General features: G+C 44.3%; 1 protein-coding gene across 2 annotated transcripts in view; it reads left to right on the top strand.

Annotated features, from left to right (window-relative positions):
* The first annotated feature begins 693 nt into the window (after window positions 1-693).
* abtb2b (ankyrin repeat and BTB (POZ) domain containing 2b) overlaps window positions 694-21,561 on the top strand; it is a 147,068-nt gene continuing 126,200 nt past the window's right edge. For both annotated transcript variants that reach the window (XM_041837619.2, XM_041837618.2), the window contains exon 1: window positions 694-2,094. In XM_041837619.2, the coding sequence (XP_041693553.2) occupies window positions 1,200-2,094 (895 nt within the window). In that variant the 5' untranslated portion in view covers window positions 694-1,199. The remainder of the gene's footprint in view (window positions 2,095-21,561) is intronic.

The following is a 21,561-nucleotide window of genomic DNA, read 5'->3' as shown; positions in this document are numbered from 1 at the left end:
CAAAGGCTTCGATTTCCTCCTTAACTAGATTTAATGGTGAGAAGGCTGAAAAAACTGGGAAAGTATGTGTACTGTCTCCCGAGTGGCGCAGTGGTCTAAGGCACTGCATCGCAGTGCTAGCTGTGCCACTAGAGATCCTGGTTCTGTCGTAGCCGGCCGCCACCGGGAGACCCATGGGGCGGCACACAATTCGTCCAGGGTAGGGGAGGGAATGGCCGGCAGGGATGTAGCTCAGTTGGTAGAGCATGGTGTTTGCAACGCCAGGGTTGTGGGTTCATTTCCCACAGGGGGGCCAGTATAAAAAAATATAATGTTAAAAAAATAAAACATTGTATGCACTCACTAACTGTAAGTCGCTCTGGATAAGAGCATCTGCTAAATTAATAAATATTATATACTTTCTTTATGAAACACCATTTTCCACCACCATGCTAAAGTGGCTAATACCTAGAAATGCTACTTCCTTTACGCCTGCTACTTTATGTTAGTTTACCCCTGGCTCAGATATTGTGATATGTTGCAAAAACAACGTTTATACTGTATTTACCCAAAGGTGAATGTACTGAATAACAATCGCTGATTGGATCTCAGAATTCTGTCGGCAGCTGATTGGTGCTTGGGAATTTCCAGGCGTGTATCCCAGCCCCTAATGACTGCACATCTGTGCGGCAGTAGTCTGTTTCTGGTGGGGCACGAGGCTTGCTGCGAGCGATGGTAGTTTCAGACTATTTTCTTATTTTTAAGCCTTCCAAAACCCGTTCCTTTCTCTCAACGGATTTGCAGTTTCTGGTTTCCGTTGACGGACTACCGAATTAACAGATTTTACCAGGGATTGGAACAATTCGACTACAATTTTGGAAGTACCGCGGAGTCCGAGAGGAAAGTTTATATCACTGCGCGACACGGAGAGGTGAGCGAGGTGTGCGTACGGTATGATTTAATTCTCTATACCATCTATGACTTATGAAAGGATTTCGATATCTTTAAAACATAAAAATTACAGAATATACTTCTGATAAATTCAATTTTTAGCGTTACGATCAAATTAACATGCATGGACATGCATGAAAAGAGTTCTGCATAAACCAGTAGAACCAGATTGCGTGTGAGTTTCGACTGGAGTCGTATACAGTCACTCCCAGGTAAACCATTCAATTCTTCACAACCTCATCCTTGTTATATAAAATAGCAGTATAACTATGGCGGGGATGAGCAATGCCCACATGAAGACCCTGGAGGACCTGACTCTGGACTCGGGCTACGGGGCAGGGGACTCCTGCAAGTCCCTGAGCCTCTCGTCCTCGAAGTCCAACTCACAGCCATTCATGACCGCTCAGCATCGGGGCAACTGGTGGTACTACTCTGGCTCCATGAACAGTCGCAACAACAGCTGGGACACGGTCAACACGGTGCTGCCCGAGGATCCCGAGGACATCTTCTCCAAGTGTCCCCGTTTACCGGAGCTCGAGGAGTTCCCTTGGACCGAAGATGAGGTGGGGAAGATATTGCGTAAAGTAGCCGGGAACGTTACCGGTCCCAAAGCGTCTCCGGTGCCGACATTATCCAATGAGGCAGTCCGGAGGCTGTCCGCGCTCCTTCGCAGAGCCCTCATCCGAATTTCGAGGGAGGCTCAGCGGCTGAGCGTCATGCACTGCCGCTGCACGCGCTTCGAGGTGCAGAGCGCCATGAGGCTGGTTCTGAGCTGGGCTCTGGCCGACCACTGCATATCGGCCACGGTCAAGGCCATCTCCATGTACAGTATGAGCGCCGGGGAGCTCCTGAGGAAGGGCAAGTCTGCCCGCTGCGGCCTCTCCTTCTCCGTGGGAAGGTTCTTTCGATGGATGGTGGACACCCGCATTTCGGTGCGCATCCACGAGTACGCGGCTATATGTCTTACTGCCTGCATGGAGGCGCTGGTGGAAGAGGCCGGCGCCCGGGTAATGATGGCCGAGCGAGGGCACTCCAGGGTGGACACGGGGTCAGGCTGTGCCCCAGTGTCGGCTGAAGCTCTGGAGGGGGTGGTGAACAATGACCCGGAGCTGTGGGGGGTCCTGCAGCACTATGAGCATCTCATCTGCGGGAAGAACGCCAACGGTAAGAATATTTCTATCACTTCAAAGCAAGAGGGGTTTGTCAAAGTGCCCAAAAAGTAGACCAGGCTAATTTGTACTGAATGTTGGAAGGTGACTGTAAAATGCATAAATGTGGGAACAAAATTATGGACTTATAAATTAAGTTGCCTTCCAACCAAGCAGGATTTTTATTTTTTGTGGCCCCCCTCTTGACAGTGGAGAGATGAATGTACGTTTTTAAGTTACTTTCCTGCAATTCTACACTTTGCCATGGGCATTAGACATTTTTGTAAACATGTAAAGCACGTTTTCTGCAGTTCTACACATTTTGCCATGGGGCAGAGAGAACATTTTGCAATTTTATAACACATTTAATGTAATTCTACTTATTTTACCATGGGGAAGAGATACATTTTTGCCTTAAAGCATGTTTTCTGACATGGCTAATTGTGTGACTGTCACTAGGCAGGTTTCCATTGACCCAGGTTTATTAGACAGAAGCAAAGTTGAATTATTTTTTTTTGCCTAATGTGTAATGGAAATGGCAGATATAGGAGAAACTTTCTAAAGATCGACAACATTTTAATCCGTTCGACAGGGGTGGATTTTCTTTTGTCAAACTTCCTTTGTAGCGACAAATGATTATGGGAATAGTTTTTCGAGTAAATTATGATTGCTGAATACTTCTGAAGGTAAGCGGTGCACATTATGTCATCACGTAACTAATAAGCTCCACTCCACATTTAATTCTAAATGCCTACTGCTTGCAAAAATCAATTTTGTCAACTACAAACTTAAAAAAAATAATATAATATGCCATTTAGCAGACGCTTTTATCCAAAGCACAGTCATGTGTGCATACATTTTATTTATGGGTGGTCCCGGGGATCGAACCCACTACCCTGGCGTTACAAGCGCCATTCTCTACCAATTGAGCTACAGAGGACCAATGATAATGTTTCATTGTAGGACAAGGATTGTCCTGACTTTCAAGAATGCCTGAATCGCTTCGCCTTGCTTTTCTGGTTGGCTGGCAAGTTTCACCATCCAACTATTTCAGATAGACAGCAGTGCAAGTTTCACCGTGGCACGGATTGTCGGTGGCACATGAGAATTATTAGAATATGGCAAATATTAGTCAATTATTGCATGCTATCCATGCTGGCTACCTGCGACATGAAACAGATAGATGGGAGGCCATACAGGATGTAAGCAATGTATTAATGTGCAATTTGCCTAAATGGGTAATGGAAACACTTCAACCACCACATTTTTATTCGACACTGTAGGTTTTTGTGTGTGACATCATTAAATCCAGCTGTTTTTATCGATACAGATAGTTAAATGCAAATGAGCCGAGTTCCTTCAAAAAATTTACTTTAAACAAAATGTTTTATGAGCTGAAGTAAAAGATCCCAGAAATTTTACATAAGCACAAAAAGCTTATTTCTCTCTAATTTTGTGCACAAATTTGTTTACATCCCTGTCAGTGAGCATTTCTCCTTTGCCAAGATAATCCATCCACCTGAGAGGTGTGGCATATAACACAATGCCACAGATGTCTCAAGTTTTGAGGAGGCGTGCAATTGGCAAGCAGGAATGTCCACCAGAGATGTTGCCGGAGAATTGAATGTTCATTTCTTTACCATAAGCCGCCTCTAACGTCGTTTTAGAGAATTTGGCCAACCGGCCTCACAACCGCAGACTAAGTGTAACTATGCCAGCCCAGGACCTCCACATCCGGCTTCTTCACCTGAGGGATCGTCTGAGACCAGCCACCCGGACAAACTGTGGGTTTGCACAACCAAAGAATTTCTGCACAAACTGTCAGAAACCATCTCATGGAAGCTCATTTGCGTGCTCGTCGTCCTCACCTGGGACTTGACCTGACTGCAGTTCGGCGTTGTAACCGACTTCAGTGTGAAAATGCTCACCTTCGATGGCCACTGACACGCTGGAGAAGTGTGCTCTTCACGGATTAATCCCGGTTTCAAGTGTACTGGGCAGATGGCGTCATGTGGGTGAGTGGTTTGCTGATGTCAACTTTGTGAACGGAGTGCCCCATGGTGGCGGTGGTGTTATGACATGGGCAGGCATAAGCTACGGACAACAAACACAATTGCATTTCATCTATGGCAATTTAAATGCACAGAGATACCGTGATGAGATCCTGAGCACTATTGTTGTGCCATTCATCCGCCGCCATCACGTCATGTTTCAGCATGATATTGCACGGCCCCATATCGCAAGGATCTGTACACAATTCCTGGAAGCTGAAAATGTCCCAGTTCTTGCATGGCCACAAACTCACCAGACATGTCACCCATTGAGCATGTTTGGGATGCTCTGGATTGACGTCTACGACAGCGTGTTCCAGTTCCCGCCAATATCCAGTAACTTCGCACAGCCATTGAAGAGGATAGGGATAGCATTCCATAGGCCACAATCAACAGCCTGATCAACTCTATGTGATGGAGATGTGTCGCGCTGCATGAGGCAAATGGTGGTCACACAAGATACTGACTGGTTTTCTGATACACGCCCCTACCTTTATTTTATAAGGTATCTGTGACCAACAGATGCATATCTGTATTTCCAGTCATGTGAAATCCATAGGTTATGGCCAAATGAATTTATTTCAATTGACTGATTTCTTTATATGAAATGTAACTCAGTAAAATCTTTGAAATTGTTTCATGTTGACTGGTACTGTATATATACAGTACCAGTCAAAAGTTTGGACACACCTACTCAATCAAGGGTTTTTCTTTATTTTTACTATTTTCTACATTGTATAATAATGGTGAAGACATCAAAACTATGAAATAACACATATGGAATCATGTAGTAACCAAAAAAGTGTTAAACAAATCAAAATATATTTGAGATTCTTCAAAGTAGCCACCCTTTGCCTTGATGACAGCTTTGCACACTCTTGGCATTCTCTCAACCAGCTTCACCTGGAATGCTTTTCCAACAGTCTTGGAGTTCCCACATATGCTGAGCACTTGTTGGCTGCTTTTCCTTCACTCTGCGGTCCCAAACCATCTCAGTTGGGTTGAGTTCCATTCTCTCAACCAGCTTCACCTGGAATGCTTTTCCAACAGTCTTGGAGTTCCCACATATGCTGAGCACTTGTTGGCTGCTTCTTCTTCACTCTGCGGTCCCAAACCATCTCAATTGGGTTGAGTTCCATTCTCTCAACCAGCTTCACCTTGAATGCTTTTCCAACAGTCTTGGAGTTCCCACATATGCTGAGCACTTGTTGGTTGCTTTTCCTTCACTCTGCGGTCCCAAACCTTCTCAATTGGGTTGAGTTCGGGTGAATGTGAAGGCCAGGTCATCTGATGCAGCACTCCATCACTCTCCTTCTTGGTCAAATAGCCCTTACACTGCCTGGAGGTGTGTTGGGTCATTGTCCTGTTGAAAAACAAATGATAGTCCCACTAAGTGCAAACCAGATGGGATGGCGTATCGCTGCAGAATGCTGTTGTAGCCATGTTGGTTGAGTGTGCCTTGAATTCTAATTAAATCACCAACAGTGTCACAAGCAAAGCACCCCCACACCATCACACCTCCTCCTCCATGCTTCAAGGTGGGAACCACACATACGAAAGTTCATCCGTTCACCTACTCTACGTCTCACAAAGACAAAATCTCAAATTTGGACTCATCAGACCAAAAGACAGATTTCCACCAGTCTAATGTCCATTGCTCGTGTTTCTTGGCCCAAGCAAGTGTCTTCTTCTTATTGGTGTCCTTTAGTAGTGGTTTCTTTGCAGCAATTCGACCATGAAGGCCTGATTCACGCAGTCTCTTCTGAACAGTTGATGTTGAGATGTGTCTGTTACTTCAACTCTGTGAAGCATTTATTTGGGCTGCAATTTCTGAGGCTGGTAATTAACTTATCCTCTGCAGCAGAGGTAACTCTGGGTCTTCCTTTCCTGTGGCGGTCCTCATGAGAGCCAGTTTCATCAAAGCGCTTGATAGTTTTTGCGACTGCACTTGAAGAAAGTTCTTGAAATGTTCCGTTTTGACTGACCTTCATGTCTTAAAGTAATGATGGACTGTCGTTTCTCTTTGCCTATTTGAGCTGTTCTTGCCATAATATGGACTTGGTCTTTTACCAAATAGGGCTATCTTGTGTATACCACCCCTACCTTACTGATTGGCTCAAACGCATTAATTCCACAAATGAACTTTTAACCAGGCACACCTGTTAATTGAAATGCATTCCAGGTGCCTACCTCATGAAGCTGGTTGAGAGAATGCCAAGAGTGTGCAAATCTGTCCCCAAGGCAAAGGGTGGCTACTAAAATATATTTTGATTTGTTTAACACTTGTTTGGTTACTACATGATTCCATATGTGTTATTTCATTGTTTTGATGTCTTCACTATTATTCTACAATGTAGAAAATAGTACAAATAAAGAAAAACCCTTGAATGAGTAGGTGTGTCCAAACTTTTGACTGGTGCTGTGTGTATGTATATGGCTGCTGCAATTTCAGTTGGGGTTTGTGTGTGTGTGCACGAGCATGTGTGCATGAATCTGGACAGGAGAACATTTATCCACTCTGACTGAAAGTCATTTTCACAGTCAAACTCTCACCTGAGCTAAGAGCACCAGTGATCAACACATACACACCCCTTTCCACTCACTCATGTCTACATGTGATGGAAAAGGTGTAATGCGTCACTCAAACCTGTGGTAGGATACAATGAGTCTGCTTTGTGTGAGAAGGCTTGAGACGTGTGAGAAGGCTTGAGATGTGTCCAAAGTGATTTCACTTGTCAGGATGGGAAAAGGCAGTAAAAGTAGCATTTTAAATCTTAAGAAAGGCATTTTTTTCTTCACTAATCAAGTCATATTTTTTTACGAGGAAAAATAACCCTATTAGGATTTTATATTTAAAGTATAGTGACTGACTCGTTTTACATTTTACATTTTGGTCATTTAGCAGACACTCTCATCCAGAGTGACTTAATCAGACATTCTGCAAGGACCATACCCACCTCACCCATCCTTTTTTCTAGAACTGATTTGTGATCAGTGTTACAGGAAGCCCAAATGTTATACCCTGTAGGACTGTTTTATTAGATCTGATTAGAGATCAGGGTTTGAGCAAACAGTTTAATCCTTTTTGGACCGTTTTTTGTATTAATGTTTTAAAGGCCGAGTGCAGTCATTAACTTGATTATCCTGTGTTTTATCTATATTTCCACACTGTGTGGTTGGAATAATACTGTGAAATTGTGAAAATTATGATAATGCCATATTAGTGTAAGAGCGTTTTGAAAAGGGCGCCTGTTTTGGTGGGATGGAGTTTTGGCCTGCCTGGCGACATCACCAGGGGGTTAATTAGTTAATGGTTAAATCCATTTGAATTTAATAGCTTTTTGACAGCACCCCTTTTGATTTCCTTTTGATGTGAAAAAAACGTTCCATACATACAGTATTTGCCCATTGTATAAGTGCTCAGAAAGTTACTTTTTGGACCTGAATGCCAAAACATTCAAGAGATAAAGGTGCTCAAAGTTGACCTATTTTGCATACCCCACCATACCCTGATATTTAAAAGCTTACAAACAGGGTTGTCAAACTATTTTAAAAACATTTTATTATACAAATTGTAACTTTTTAACCTTAAACGTCAATTATCTAAAAATGCATCAAGGCAGTTTTTTTTCATATTCCCATATGTTGTAGCCCAGACCCTATTTGACATAATCTGAGGTTTTTCCCCGCCATTGGTTGAGACACAAAATGCTCTTGAATTTGTGGGTGTCATGTTTTGGCTGATAAATGTACTAAAATGGGAATACAATTGAAATTTCAACTTTGAAATGGTACCACAAAGATGGTTGGAGGTCCACATCAGGGAATATCTGTTGTTTTAAATTATACTGTCAATCCTTCATAAAAAACCTATTGAAGTCATAGAAATATAGATAATAGAATGACCATTTAAGTTTACCTTTTTATTTTATTACTCCTTTTTCTCCCCAATTTCGTGATATCCAATTGGTAGTTACAGTCTTGTCCCATCGCTACAACTCCTGTACGGACTCGGGAGAGGCGAAGATCGAGAGCCATGCGTCCTCCAAAATGTGACCAAGCCACACTGCTTCTTGACACACTGCTCGCTTTTCCCAGAAGCCAGACGCACCAATGTGTCGGAGGAAACACTGTACAATTGGCAGCCGTGTAAGCGTGCATGCGCCCGGCCCCCGGCCAAATCATCCCCTAACCCAGACGACGCTGGGCCAATTGTGCGCCGCCTCATCGGTCTCCCGGTCGCGGCCGGCTGCGACACAGCCCGGGATCGAACCCGGATCTGTAGTGACACCTCAAGCACTGCGATGCAGTGCCTTAGACCGCTGCGCCACTCGGGAGGCCTTTAAGTGTACATTTGTAGTAATTACAAGTTAGAGTTTAAAAAGTACTCACACTCAAAATGGTACTACCGCAGCAGAATAACATTTGATTAACACGTTTCAGCCTTATGCCTTCATCAGTGCTGTACAAACAAATTAAGAACACACTTACTTAAGAAGACACAGCGTAACAGGTGCAACAGGTGCAGGCATATAGTTGATTAGAGACTGGCAAATCGGGAGTTAATGCATATTAAGGAATATATAGAAGACTATCAAAAACGGACAATTCAAATGTCACATATACAGTGCATTCGGAAAGTATTCAGACCCCTTGACTTTTTCCACATTTTGTTACGTTACAGCCTTATTCTAAAATGGATTAAATTGTTTTTTTCCCCTCATCAATCTACACACAATAACGCATAATGACTAAGCAAAATAGGTTTTTAGACATTTTTGCAAAAAAACCCCCGGAAATATCACATTTAAGTATTCAAACCCTTTACTCAGTACTTTGTTGAAACACCTTTTGGCACCTTTGGCAGCGATTACAGCCTCAAGTCTTCTTGGGTATGATGCTACAAGAATCATGTTCTTTATTTACCTTTTGGAAAACTCCAAGCGGGCTGTCATGTGCCTTTTACTGAGGAGTGGCTTCTGTCTGGCCACTCTACCATAAAGGCCTGATTTGGTGGAGTGCTGAAGAGATGGTTGTACTTCTGGAAGGTTCTCCCATCTCCACAGAAGGACTCTGGAGCTCCTTCAGAGTGACCATCGGGTTCTTGGTCACCTCCCTGACCAAGGCCCTTCTCCACCGATTGCTCAGTTTGGCCAGGCGGCCAGCTCTAGGAAGAGTCTTGGTGGTTCCAAACTTCTTCCATTTAAGAATGATGGAGGCCACTGTGTTCTTGGGGACCTTCAATGCTGCAGAATTGTTTTGGTACCCTTCCCCAGATCTGTGCCTTGACACAATCCTGTCTAGGAGCTCTATGGACAATTCCTTCGACCTCATGGCTTGGTTTTTGCTCTGACATGCGCTGTCAACTGTGGGACATTATATAGACAGGAGTGTGCCTTTCCAAATCATGTCCAATCAATTGAATTTACCACAGGTGGTTTCCAATCAAGTTGTAGAATCATCTCAAGGATGATCAATGGAAACAGGATGCACCTGAGCTCAATTTTGAGTCTCATAGCAAAGGGTCTGAATACTTATGTAAATAAGGTATTTCTGTTTCATTTCTTAGCAAAAATTTATAAAAACCTGTTTTCGCTTTGTCATTATGCGGTATTGTGTGTAGATTGATGAGGGATAACAATAATTTAATCCATTTTAGAATAAGGCTGTAACGTAAAAATGTGGAAAAAGTCAAGGGGTCTGAATACCTTCCGAATGCACTATAATTGGAAAGAGACAACAGTCTGGGCTACATAACAATATCAGAAGCAATAGATATGAAATACTCAAGTAAGCTAAAAAGTGTCGGGGGGGGGGGACTTCTGGTGCATGTAGACTAGAGGAAACATACAAGGTCCAGTTCCTCATTAAACCCTTGGGGGTGTAGTGTTTTTAAGTAGAAGATCCATTGGGCATCGCACTGGAGAAGACGCTCATTCGTATTGCGGCATCTGCGGCTTGAGAATGCACCGGCCGCCTGTCATTCTAGCCTGAGCGCAAACCCTCATACTGGCTTTCTAAGCAATTAGGAGAAGTTAAAATTTGAATTCAATTAAAATGTCAATGGTGTACCAGCTAAATTGCAGTGGTCTGAAGGGATAGGTCCATTCTACAATTGAAATGACACCCACCCTGTATTTAAGAGCATGTTGTGTCTCAATCGATGGCGGGCACAACACAAAAACCTCAGATGATGTAAAGTAGGGTCTAAGCTACAACATATGCAAATATATAATTTACATTAAAGGTTAAAAAAACTGCATTTTTATTAAAAACAACCCCGTTTGTAAGCTTTTTAATTATATCAAACTCAAACATTTATACTTTCCAGACATGGATGTCTCATGGTATATTGGGGAATGCAAAATGAGTCAACTTTGAGCACTTTATCTGCTGAATGTTTTGGCATTCACGTTCAAAAAGTAACTTTCTGGCCACTTCTTCCATAGGCAAACATGTATAGGAAAGTCTTTTCTAAATCAAAAGGAATGCTGTCAAAAAGTGATTGAATTTAAATGGATTTACCCTAATAGAGTTTCAAACCTCGCTGCCAATAGCAGCTAGTTTGCAGTTTTCTCCTCCCCACTCCCAGACAGTCCTAGCGAAATTCTTGCTTGAGAAATTGCTCTTTCCCAAGAAGCTATTTTGGATTATTTTGACAATTTGAATTGAAAACAATCACAGTAAGGTACTTAATTGTTACCCAGAAATGATTTGATATCGAGATAAAAACGGCTGCATTGGACCTTTTTAAGATCTGATTGGTGATCAGTGTTTGTTTGTGGAAATCCTGTTATCTCTGCAGGACTGTTTATTATTAGGCCTGATTGGAGATCAGTGTTAGAGCAGGTAGCAGACAGTCGTTTGAAAAACAGTTATGTGTTTGTGCTACTGAGTCAACTTCCTCCTCTCCAGCTGTCTGCTCTACTCTCTCTCTCCCCTCATCCCTTCATCTCACCCATCTCTCTCTCTCTCTCTCTCTCTCTCTCTCTCTCTCTCTCTCACACTATCTGTCTGTGTGTGTCTCTCTCTCTCACTGTCTGTCTGTGTGTGTCTCTCTCTCTCTGTCTGTCTGTGTCTCTCTCTGTCTCCTCTCTCATCTCTCTCTCTGCCGTCTCCTTTTTCTCATCCCTGTCCAGTAAACTCATTGATCTAAGGCCGGTCCGGTGTTTGATCACCAGTGTTGGACCAGTGTTGGGACATTGTAATGAGGTTTTGTTTGTGGCTCTCGACCAGTTCTCCAGAGCATGGCTCTTTTCACATCCACACAATAGCCCTTTGTTTCTGTGAGCCTCCGCAGCTTAGCCCAACGCGGAGGGAGAGAAAACACTGTCACACACACACACACACACACACACTGACGTAGGCATGAACACACACACTCACACACAGACGTAGGCACGAGGACACAGGTACACACACACAGCATTGCTGGACCGAACAGCTGCCAATACAACTACCATTATAGTTTTTTCTCTGTTTGTAGTGAATAGGGTTTCGTTTGACTGAGCCTATTGATGAAAGCAGGTCAGGGGTTAGACACCATCAGCAGCACAGTGGCTAGCTGGGACTGGAGCCAACAGCCATTGTGGTACAAGCAGTGATCATTATGATGATGGTCCTTTGCTCCTGAGATGGTCCTGTGTGGCTGTTGGTAGATTGATACTAATGTTATTGGCTTTGGATACAATTCAGATATATGGTATTTATTATTACGATGATGATTGTAGTATTTGCCATTGAAAGTCAGGATCAATGACCTTGACCCTGATGACGGTGATGATGATTGCAGTGGTATTTGTCGACTCCATTGTGACACTGCATTGTCAGGTTAGGCAGTTAAGAGACTCAGTCAGGATCGAACAGCACTGTCAATGTACAGTTGAAGTCGGAAGTTTACATACACCTTAGCCAAATACATTAAAACTCAGTTTTTTACAATTCCTGACATTTAATCCTAGTAATAATTCCCTGTCTTAGGTCAGTTAGGATCACCACTTTATTTTAAAAATGTGAAATGTCAGAATAATAGTAGAGAATGATTAATTTCAGCTTTTATTCCTTTCATCACATTCCCAGTGGGTCAGAAGTTTATATACACTCAAATAGTATTTGGTAGCATTACCTTTAAATTGTTTAACTTGGGTCAAACGTTTCGGGTAGCCTTCCACAAGCTTCCCATAATAAGTTGGGTGAATTGTGGCCCATTCCTCCTGACAGAGCTGGTGTAACTGAGTCAGGTTTGTAGGACTCCTTGCTCGCACACGCCTTTTCAGTTCTGCCCACACATTTTCTGTAGGATTGAGGTCAGGGCTTTGTGATGGCCACTCCAATACCTTGACTTTGTTGTCATTAAGCCATTATGCCACAAGTTCGGAAGTATGCTTGGGGTCATTGTCCATTTGGAAGACCCATTTACGACCAAGCTTTAACTTCCTGACTGATGTCTTGAGATGTTGCTTCAATTTATCCACATAATTTTCCTTCCTCATGATGCCATCTATTTTGTGAAGTGCGCCAGACCCTCCTGCAGCAAAGCACCCCCACAGCATGAAGCTGTCACCCACGTGCATCACGGTTGGGATGGTGTTCTTCGTGCAAGAACCCGCTTTTTCCTCCAAACATAACAATGGTCATTATTGCCAAACAGTTCTATTTTTGTTTCATCAGACCAGAGGACATTTCTCCAAAAAATACGATCTTTGTCCCCATGTGCAGTTGCAAACCGTAGTCCGGCTTTTTTATTGCGGTTTTGGAGCAGTGGCTTCTTCCTTGCTGAGCGGCCTTTCAGGTTATGTCAATAAAGGACTCGTTTTACTGTGGATATAGATACTTTAGTACCTGTTTCCTCCAGCATCTTCACAATGTCCTTTGCTGTTGTTCTGCGATTGATTTGCACTTTTCGCACCAAAATACATTCATCTCTAGGAGACAGAACGCGTCTCCTTCCTGAGCGGTATGACGGCTGCGTGGTCCCATGGTGTTTATACTTGCATACTAATGTTTGTACAGATGAACGTGGTACCTTCAGGCGTTTGGAAATTGCTCCCAAGGATGAACCAGACTTGTGGAAGTCTACAATTTTTTTCCTGAGGTCTTGGCTGATTTCTTTTGATTTTTCCCATGATGTCAAGCAAAGAGGCACTAAGTATGAAGGTAGGCCTTGAAATACATCCACAGGTACACCTCCAAGTGACTCAAATTATGTCAATTAGCCTATCAGAAGCTTCTAAAGCCATGACATCATGTTCTGGAATTTTCCAAGCTGTTTAAAGGCACAGTCAATTTAGTGTATGTAACCTTCTGACCCACTGGAATTGTGATACAGTGAATTATAAGTGAAATAATCTGTATGTAAACAATTGTTGGAAAAATTACTTGTCATGCGCAAAGTAGATGTCCTAACCGACTTGCCCAAAATATAGTTTAACAAGAAATTTGTGGAGTTGTTGAAAAACGAGTTTTAATGACTCCAACCTAAGTGAATGTAAACTTCCGACTTCAACTGTATATCTCACATACACACACACTCACAATCCACACACACTTCACACACAGCATGAACCACAGTCAGTGGTTTAATCAATGTCTGTCGTGTCTGTTCCAGTTACCTCAGCAAGTGTTAAAAGTCACAGTTTGTCACAACAATAATGGTGCCAATCTCAGGGATTTCTCTGCCAGTGAAATCTTCGGGCAGGCCGCCAAGCGTTTTTTTCGGGTCGCCTAAGTCCAAACTGTGTAAAATAAAGATGGAAAAAAAGACACACACACACACCTCTCCCACCTGCCCCTCATCTCATCACCCCTTCTCTGCCCGTCTCCCCCCACTCTCTCTCTCTCTCTCATCCCACATCTGGAACTCTTTAAGGCAGAAATGAGTTATACGGCTCCAATAACATCCCCTCCCTTTCTCATTTCTCTTGCTCTCTCTGTTCTCCTCTCTTTCAGGGCCTTTCTTTTATTTATTTATTTATTTATTCGTCTCATTCAGAGTCCATTAGTCAGAATCCTAATCTTATTCATACTTTCTTTCATTTATTCATTAATTTCATTCACCACTCCCCCCATCCGTCCTGTTGGAGCTATGTGGCCTTCTGTGGCATTGAAATATACTGCACAGACAGACAGACAGGTATACACACACACGAACACACACACACACAAATTCACACATGTTCTGCCATAGATTGCTGGCTTGTCTGCTCTGTAATAGGTTGACCATTTGCACTAATTGATTCCACTGCTGGACGATATGGCATCCCAATGTGATCAATTGTATTGCTATTATCACAAGCAAAATGGGATGAGTAAGCCTTTCCTTCCATTATAATTGGTATCGACGTGTCTGGTGCGTTTAGTGTGTGTGTGCGTAGCGTTCAGTGTGTTTGTGTGCATGTTGCATAGGAGTATTGATTGTTGGAAAATGGAGGCTGTTGGAGCATTGATCTAGATGAGTGGCAAGGTTGGTTGCATTGTTGGATGGACTGTTTCAAATTAAATAAAATGTTATTTGTCACATGCACCGAATACAACAGGTGTAGACTTTACTGTGAAATGCTTACTTATGAGCCCTTTCCCAACAATGCAGAGTTAAAAAGTAAGAAAATTAGCAAATAACAATAGAAAAAAACAATAAATAACAACAACAAGGCATTCGGAAACACATTTTGTTACGTTACAGCCTGTTTCTACTACTTGATTGGAGTCCACCTGTGGTAAATTCAATTGATTGGACATGATTTGGAAATGCACACACCTGTCTATATAAGGTCCCACAGTTGACAGTGCATGTCAGAGCAAAAAGCAAGCCATGAGGTTGAAGGAATTGTCCGTAGAGCTCCGAGACAGGATTGTGTCAAGGCACAGATCTGGGGAAGTGTACCAAAACATTTCTGCTGCATTGAAGGACCCAAAGAACACAGTGGCCTCTGTCATTCTTAAATGGAAGAAGTTTGGAACCACCAAGACTCTTCCTAGAGCTGGCCGCCCGGCCAAACTGAGCAATCGGGGGACAAGGGCCTTGGTCAGGGAGGTGACCAAGAACCCGATGGTCACTCTGACAGAGCTCCAGACTTCCTCTGTGGAGATGGGAAAATCTTCCAGAAGGACAACCATCTCTGCAGCACTCCACCAATCAGGCCTTTATGGTAGAGTGGCCAGACGGAAGCCACTCCTCAGTAAAAGGCATATGACAGCCGGCTTGGAGTTTGCCAAAAGGCACGTATGGAGAAAACCTGGAGAAGCATGGTGGTGGCAGCATCATGCTCTGGGGATGTTTTTCAGCGGCAGGGACAGGGAGACTAGTCAGGATCGAGGGAAAGATGAACGGAGAAAAGTAAAGAGAGATCCTTGATGAAAACCTTCTCCAGAGCACTCTGGACCTCAGACTGGGTCAAAGGTTCACCTTCCAACAGCCAAGACAACACAGGAGTGGCTTCGGGACAAGTCTCGTAATGTCCTTGAGTGGTCCAGCCAGAGCCCGGACTTGAACCTGATCAAACGTCTCTGGAGAGACCTGAAAATAGCTGTGCAGCAACACTCCCCATCCAACCTGACAGAGCTTGAGAGGATCTGCAGAGAAAAATGGGAGAAACACCCCAAATACAGGTGTGCCAAGCTTGTAGTGTCATACCCAAGAAGACTCAAGGCTGTAATCGCTGCCAAAGGTGCTTCAACAAAGTACTGAGTAAATGGTCTGAATACTTATGTAAATATAATATTTCCGTTTTTTATTTGTAATACATTTGTAAAAATGTTTTTTTTTAAAACGTTTTGCATTGTCATTATGGGGTATTTTGTGTAGATTGATGAGGAAAAAAACAATGTAATCTATTTTAGAATAAGAAAAAAAATCTGGAAAAAGTCAAGGGGTCTGAATACTTTCCGAATGCACTGTACAAAGAGTACAGAGTCAATGTGCAGGGGTACGAGGTAGTTGAGGCAATATGTACAGTAGGTAGGGGTAAAAGTGACTAGGCAATCAGGATCGGTAATAAACAGAGTAGCAGCAGCTGTGTATGGCATCAATATGCATGTGTGTGTTTTGTGTGTGTGTGTGTGATCATATGTATTGTGTGTTTGTGTGTTGGAATGTCAGTGTAAATATTTTTGAGTGTGTCTTATGGCTTGGGGGAAGCTGTTCAGTTGCCTTTTGGTCCCAGACTTGGAGCTCTGGTACCGCTTGCCGTGCGGTAGCAGAGTAAACAGTCTGTGGCTAGGGTTTTTGCCATTTTTCTGGGCCTTCCTTTGACACCGCCTGGTTTAGAGGTCCTGGATGGCAGTGAGCTCGGCCCCATTGATGTACTGGGCCGTCCACACCACCCTCTGTAGCGCCTTGCGATCGAGGGCGGTGCAGTTGCCATACCAAGCGGTGATGCAGCCACTCAGGATGCTCTCAATGGTGCAGCTGTAGATCTTGCCTACCTTTTGGTTAGGGTACATACATACGGTCACCGTGGGGACTTCGTCGTCGATGCACTTATTCATGAAGTCCGTGATGTGGTAAACTCCTTATTGTTATCGTATGAATCCCTGTGTTATGAATTCCCTGCCTTTCTCACATCCCTCTCTCAGGGACACAAACTCTACAACTTTCTAACTCCTGCAGTTGGCACCCCTCTCCCCCTCTGGAGCCTAGCAGGCTAGGCTATGGGTCGTAAACTGGCCCTTAACACCTCTGGCGTTAAGGCGTCAGCATGCTTTAGGTCGGAGTGTTCGGACAGCCGAAAAGACGTTCGCTTAAAGAAAGGTTTTTAAAAAGCAGCAATATTCATTTTACATTTACATTTTAGTCATTTAGCAGACGCTCTTATCCAGAGCGACTTACAGTTAGTGAATACATATTTTTTTATACTGGCCCCCCGTGGGAATCGAACCCACAACCCTGGCGTTGCAAACGCCATGCTCTATCAACTGAGCTACATCCCTGCCGGCCATTCCCTCCCCTACCCTGGGCCAATTGTGCGCCGCCCATGAGCCTCCCGGTCGCGGCCGGCTGCGACAGAGCCTGGATTCTAGATCTCTAGTGGCACAGTTAGCACTGCGATGCAGTGCCTTAGACCACTGCGCCACTCAGGAGCTCGTATTCCACCTGGACAGTAGAGGGTGATGAGCTGGTAATAGTCATCTACGGCCAAACAAGGAAGTGACGACACACCCAAACAAGGAAGAGATGTGCGGGAGGAAAAATAGTGTACTAGATTTGATGTGCCTAGTAACACATATAATAGGCCCAGATACAGAGACGGAGAAGCTGCAGAAGACTCTCGATTTACCACAACGCCAAGTCCTCATGTTTTCCTGGGCGATGCAGCTTTCCCCCTACATGAGAACCTCATGCACCCTCATCCAGGTATGTTGATAATAGAATGTTGGAATCAATTTCACTTTTTCTGTTTCTAATTTTCCTTGTTACTGCATACATGTATGCACCTCTATATGAGAAGTGCCATTTTATCATGTCTTTTGGAATATGGTTCCTGAAAAATGGTATGGTGTTTTTGTTTACTTAATATACAGCACCAGTCAAAAGTTTGGACACACCTACTCATTCAAAGGTTTTTCTTTAGTTTTACTATTTTCTACATTGTAGAATAATAGTGAAGACATCCAAACAATGAAATAACACATATGGAATCATGTAGTAACCAAAAAAGTGTTAAACAAATAAAAATATATTTTATATTTGAGATTCTTCAAAGTACCCACCCTTTGCACACTCTTGGCATTCTCTCAACCAGCTTCACCTGGAATGCTTTTCCAACAGTCTTGAAGGAGTTCCCACATTTACATTTACGTCATTTAGCAGACACTCTTATCCAGAGTGACTTACAAAATGGTGCATTCACCTTATAGCCAGTGGGATAACCACTTTACAATATGTTTTTTTTTTTTTTTTTGGGGGGGGTAGAAGGATTACTTTATCCTATCCCAGGTATTCCTTAAAGAGGTGGGGTTTCAAGTGTCTCCGGAAGGTGGTGAGTGACTCAGCTGTCCTGGCGTCGTGAGTGAGCTTGTTGCACCATTGGGGTGCCAGAGCAGTGAACAGTTTTGACTGGGCTGAGCGGGAACTGTGCTTCCGCAGAGGTAGAGGGGCCAGCAGGCCAACAGGCCAGAGGTGGATGAACGCAATGCCCTCGTTTGGGTGTAGGGACTGATCAGAGCCTGAAGGTACGGAGGTGCCGTTCCCCTCACAGCTCCGTAGGCAAGCATCATGGTCTTGTAGCAGATGCAAGCTTCAACTGGAAGCCAGTGGAGTGTGCGGAGGAGCGGGGTGACGTGAGAGAACTTGGGAAGGTTGAACACCAGACGGGCTGCGGCATTCTGGATGAGTTGTAGGGGTTTAATGGCACAGGCAGAGAGCCCAGCCAACAGCGAGTTGCAGTAATCCAGACGGGAGATGACAAGTGCCTGGATTAGGACCTGTGCCGCTTCCTGTGTAAGGCAGGGTCGTACTCTCCGAATGTTGTAGAGCATGAACCTACAGGATCGGGTCACCGCCTTGATGTTAGCGAAGAACGACAGGGTGTTGTCCAGGGTCACGCCAAGGCTCTTAGCACTCTGGGAGGAGGACACAATGGAGTTGTCAACCGTGATGGCGAGATCATGGAACGGGCAGTCCTTCCCCGGGAGGAAGAGCAGCTCCGTCTTGCCGAGGTTCAGCTTGAGGTGGTGATCCGTCATCCACACTGATATGTCTGCCAGACATGCAGAGATGCGATTCGCCACCTGGTTATCAGAAGGGGGAAAGGGGAAGATTAGTTGTGTGTTGTCTGCGTAGCAATGATAGGAGAGGCCATGTGAAGATATGACAGAGCCAAGTGACTTGGTGTATAGCGAGAATAGTAGAGGGCCTAGAACTGAGCCCTGGGGGACACCAGTGGTGAGAGCACGTGGTGCGGAGACAGATTCTCGCCACGCCACTTGGTAGGAGCGACCGGTCAGGTAGGACGCAATCCAAGAGTGAGCCGCGCCGGAGATGCCCAACTCGGAGAGGTTGGAGAGGAGGATCTGATGGTTCACAGTATCAAAGGCAGCAGACAGGTCTAGAAGGACAAGAGCAGAGGAGAGAGAGTTAGCTTTAGCAGTGCGGAGAGCCTCTGTGACACAGAGAAGAGCAGTCTCAGTTGAATGACCAGTCTTGAAACCTGACTGGTTTGGATCAAGAAGGTCATTCTGAGAGAGATAGCAAGAGTTGGCTAAAGACGGCACGCTCAAGAGTTTTGGAGAGAAAAGAAAGAAGGGATACTGGTCTGTAGTTGTTGACATCAGAGGGATCGAGTGTAGGTTTTTTTGAGAAGGGGGTGCAACTCTCGCTCTCTTGAAGACGGAAGGGACATAGCCAGCGGTCAAGGATGAGTTGATGAGCGAGGTGAGGTAAGGGAGAAGGTCACCGGAGATGGTCTGGAGAAGAGAGGAGGGGATAGGGTCAAGCGGGCAGGTTGTTGGGCGGCCGGCCGTCACAAGTCGCAAGATTTCATCTGGAGAGAGAGGGGAGAAAGAAGTCAAAGCATAGGGTAGGGCAGTGGGAGCAGGACCAGCAGTGTCATTTGACTTAACAAACGAGGATCGGATGTCGTCAACCTTCTTTTCAAAATGGTTGACGAAGTCATCCACAGAGAGGGAGGAGGGGGGGAGGGGGAGGAGGATTCAGCAGGGAGGAGAAGGTGGCAAAGAGCTTCCTAGGGTTAGAGGCAGATGCTTGTAATTTAGAGTGGTAGAAACTGGCTTTAGCATCAGAAATAGAAAATGTAGAGAGGAGGGAGTGAAAAGATGCCAGGTCCGCAGGGAGTCTAGTTTTCCTCCATTTCCGGATGCAGAAAGGGAGGAGAGGAGGGTTGAGGAGGCAGAATCAGGAGATTGGAGGGAGAAGGATTGAGCAGAGGGAAGAGATGATAGGATGGAAGAGGAGAGAGTAGCGGGAGAGAGAGAGCGAAGGTTGCGACAGCGCATTACCATCTGAGTAGGGGCAGAGTGAGTAGTGTTGGAGGAGAGCGAGAGAGAAAAGGATACAAAGTAGTGGTCGGAGACATGGAGGAGAGTTGCAGTGAGATTAGTAGAAGAACAGCATCTAGTAAAGATGAGGTCAAGCGTATTGCCTGCCTTGTGAGTAGGGGGGGGTGTGTGAGGTCAAAAGAGGAGAGGAGTGGAAAGAAGGAGGCAGAGAGAAATTAGTCAAAGGTAGACGTAGGGAGGTTGAAGTCACGCAGAACTGTGAGGGGTGAGCCATCCTCAGGAAAGGAACTTGTCAAGCTCATTGATGAACTCTCCAAGGGAACCTGGAGGGCGATAAATGACAAGGATGTTAATCCATGTTTCCGTCAGCACCAAGAAGACGAGGGACTGGAGGGTAGCATAGGCACATATACTGAGCACTTGTTGGCTGCTTTTCCATCACTCTCCTTCTTGGTGAAATTGTCCTGTTGAAAAACAAATGATAGTCCCACTAAGCGCAAACCAGATGGGATGCCGTATCGCTGCAGAATGCTGTGGTAGCCATGCTGGTTAAGTGTGCATTGAATTCTAAATCAATCACTGACAGTGTCACCAGCAAAGCACCCCCACACCTAAACACCTCCTCCTACATGCTTCACGGTGGGAACCACACACGCGGAGATCATCCGTTCTCCTACTCTGCGTCTCACAAAGACACGGCGGTTGGAACCAAAAATCTCAAATTTGGACTCATCAGACCAAAGGACACATTTCCACCAGTCTAATGTCCTTTGCTCATGTGTCTTGGCCTAGCAAGTCTATTTTTCTTATTGGTGTCCTTTAGTAGTGGTTTCTTTGCAACATTTCGACCATGAAGGCCTGATTCACACAGTCCCCTCTGAACAGTTGATGTTGAGATGTGTCTGTTACTTGAACTCTGTGAAGCATTTATATGGGCTGCAATTTCTGAGGCTGGTAACTCCAATGAACTTATCCTCTGCAGTATAGGTAACTCTGTGTCTTCCATTCCTGTGGTGGTCCTCATGAGAGCCAGTTTCATCATAGCGCTTGATGGTTTTTGCAACTGCACTTGAAGAAACTTTCAAAGTTCTTGAAATGTTCTGTATTGACTGACCTTCATGTCTTAAAGTAATGATGGACTGTCGTTTCGTTTCTCTTTGCTTATTTGAGCTGCCATAATATGGACTTGTTCTTTCACCAAATAGGGCTATCTTCTGTATACCGCCCCTACCTTGTCACAACACAACTGATTGGCTCAAACGAATTTAGAAGGAAATCAATTCCACAAAATAACTAATTGAAATGCATTCCAGGTGACTACCTCATGAAGCTGGTTGATAAAATGCCAAGAGTGTGCAAAGCTGTCATCAAGGCAAAGGGTGGCTATTTGAAGAATCTCAAATATAAAATATATTTTGATTTGTTTAACACTTTTTTGGTTACTACCAGAGCATATGAGCGGAGTGGAGCGGTGAGAA

Source organism: Coregonus clupeaformis, chromosome 19, assembly GCF_020615455.1.
Source record: "Coregonus clupeaformis isolate EN_2021a chromosome 19, ASM2061545v1, whole genome shotgun sequence".
Lineage (NCBI taxonomy): Eukaryota > Metazoa > Chordata > Actinopteri > Salmoniformes > Salmonidae > Coregonus > Coregonus clupeaformis.
The sequence above is the reverse complement of the archived record's forward strand: the minus strand, read 5'-3'. Positions and strand labels throughout refer to the sequence as shown.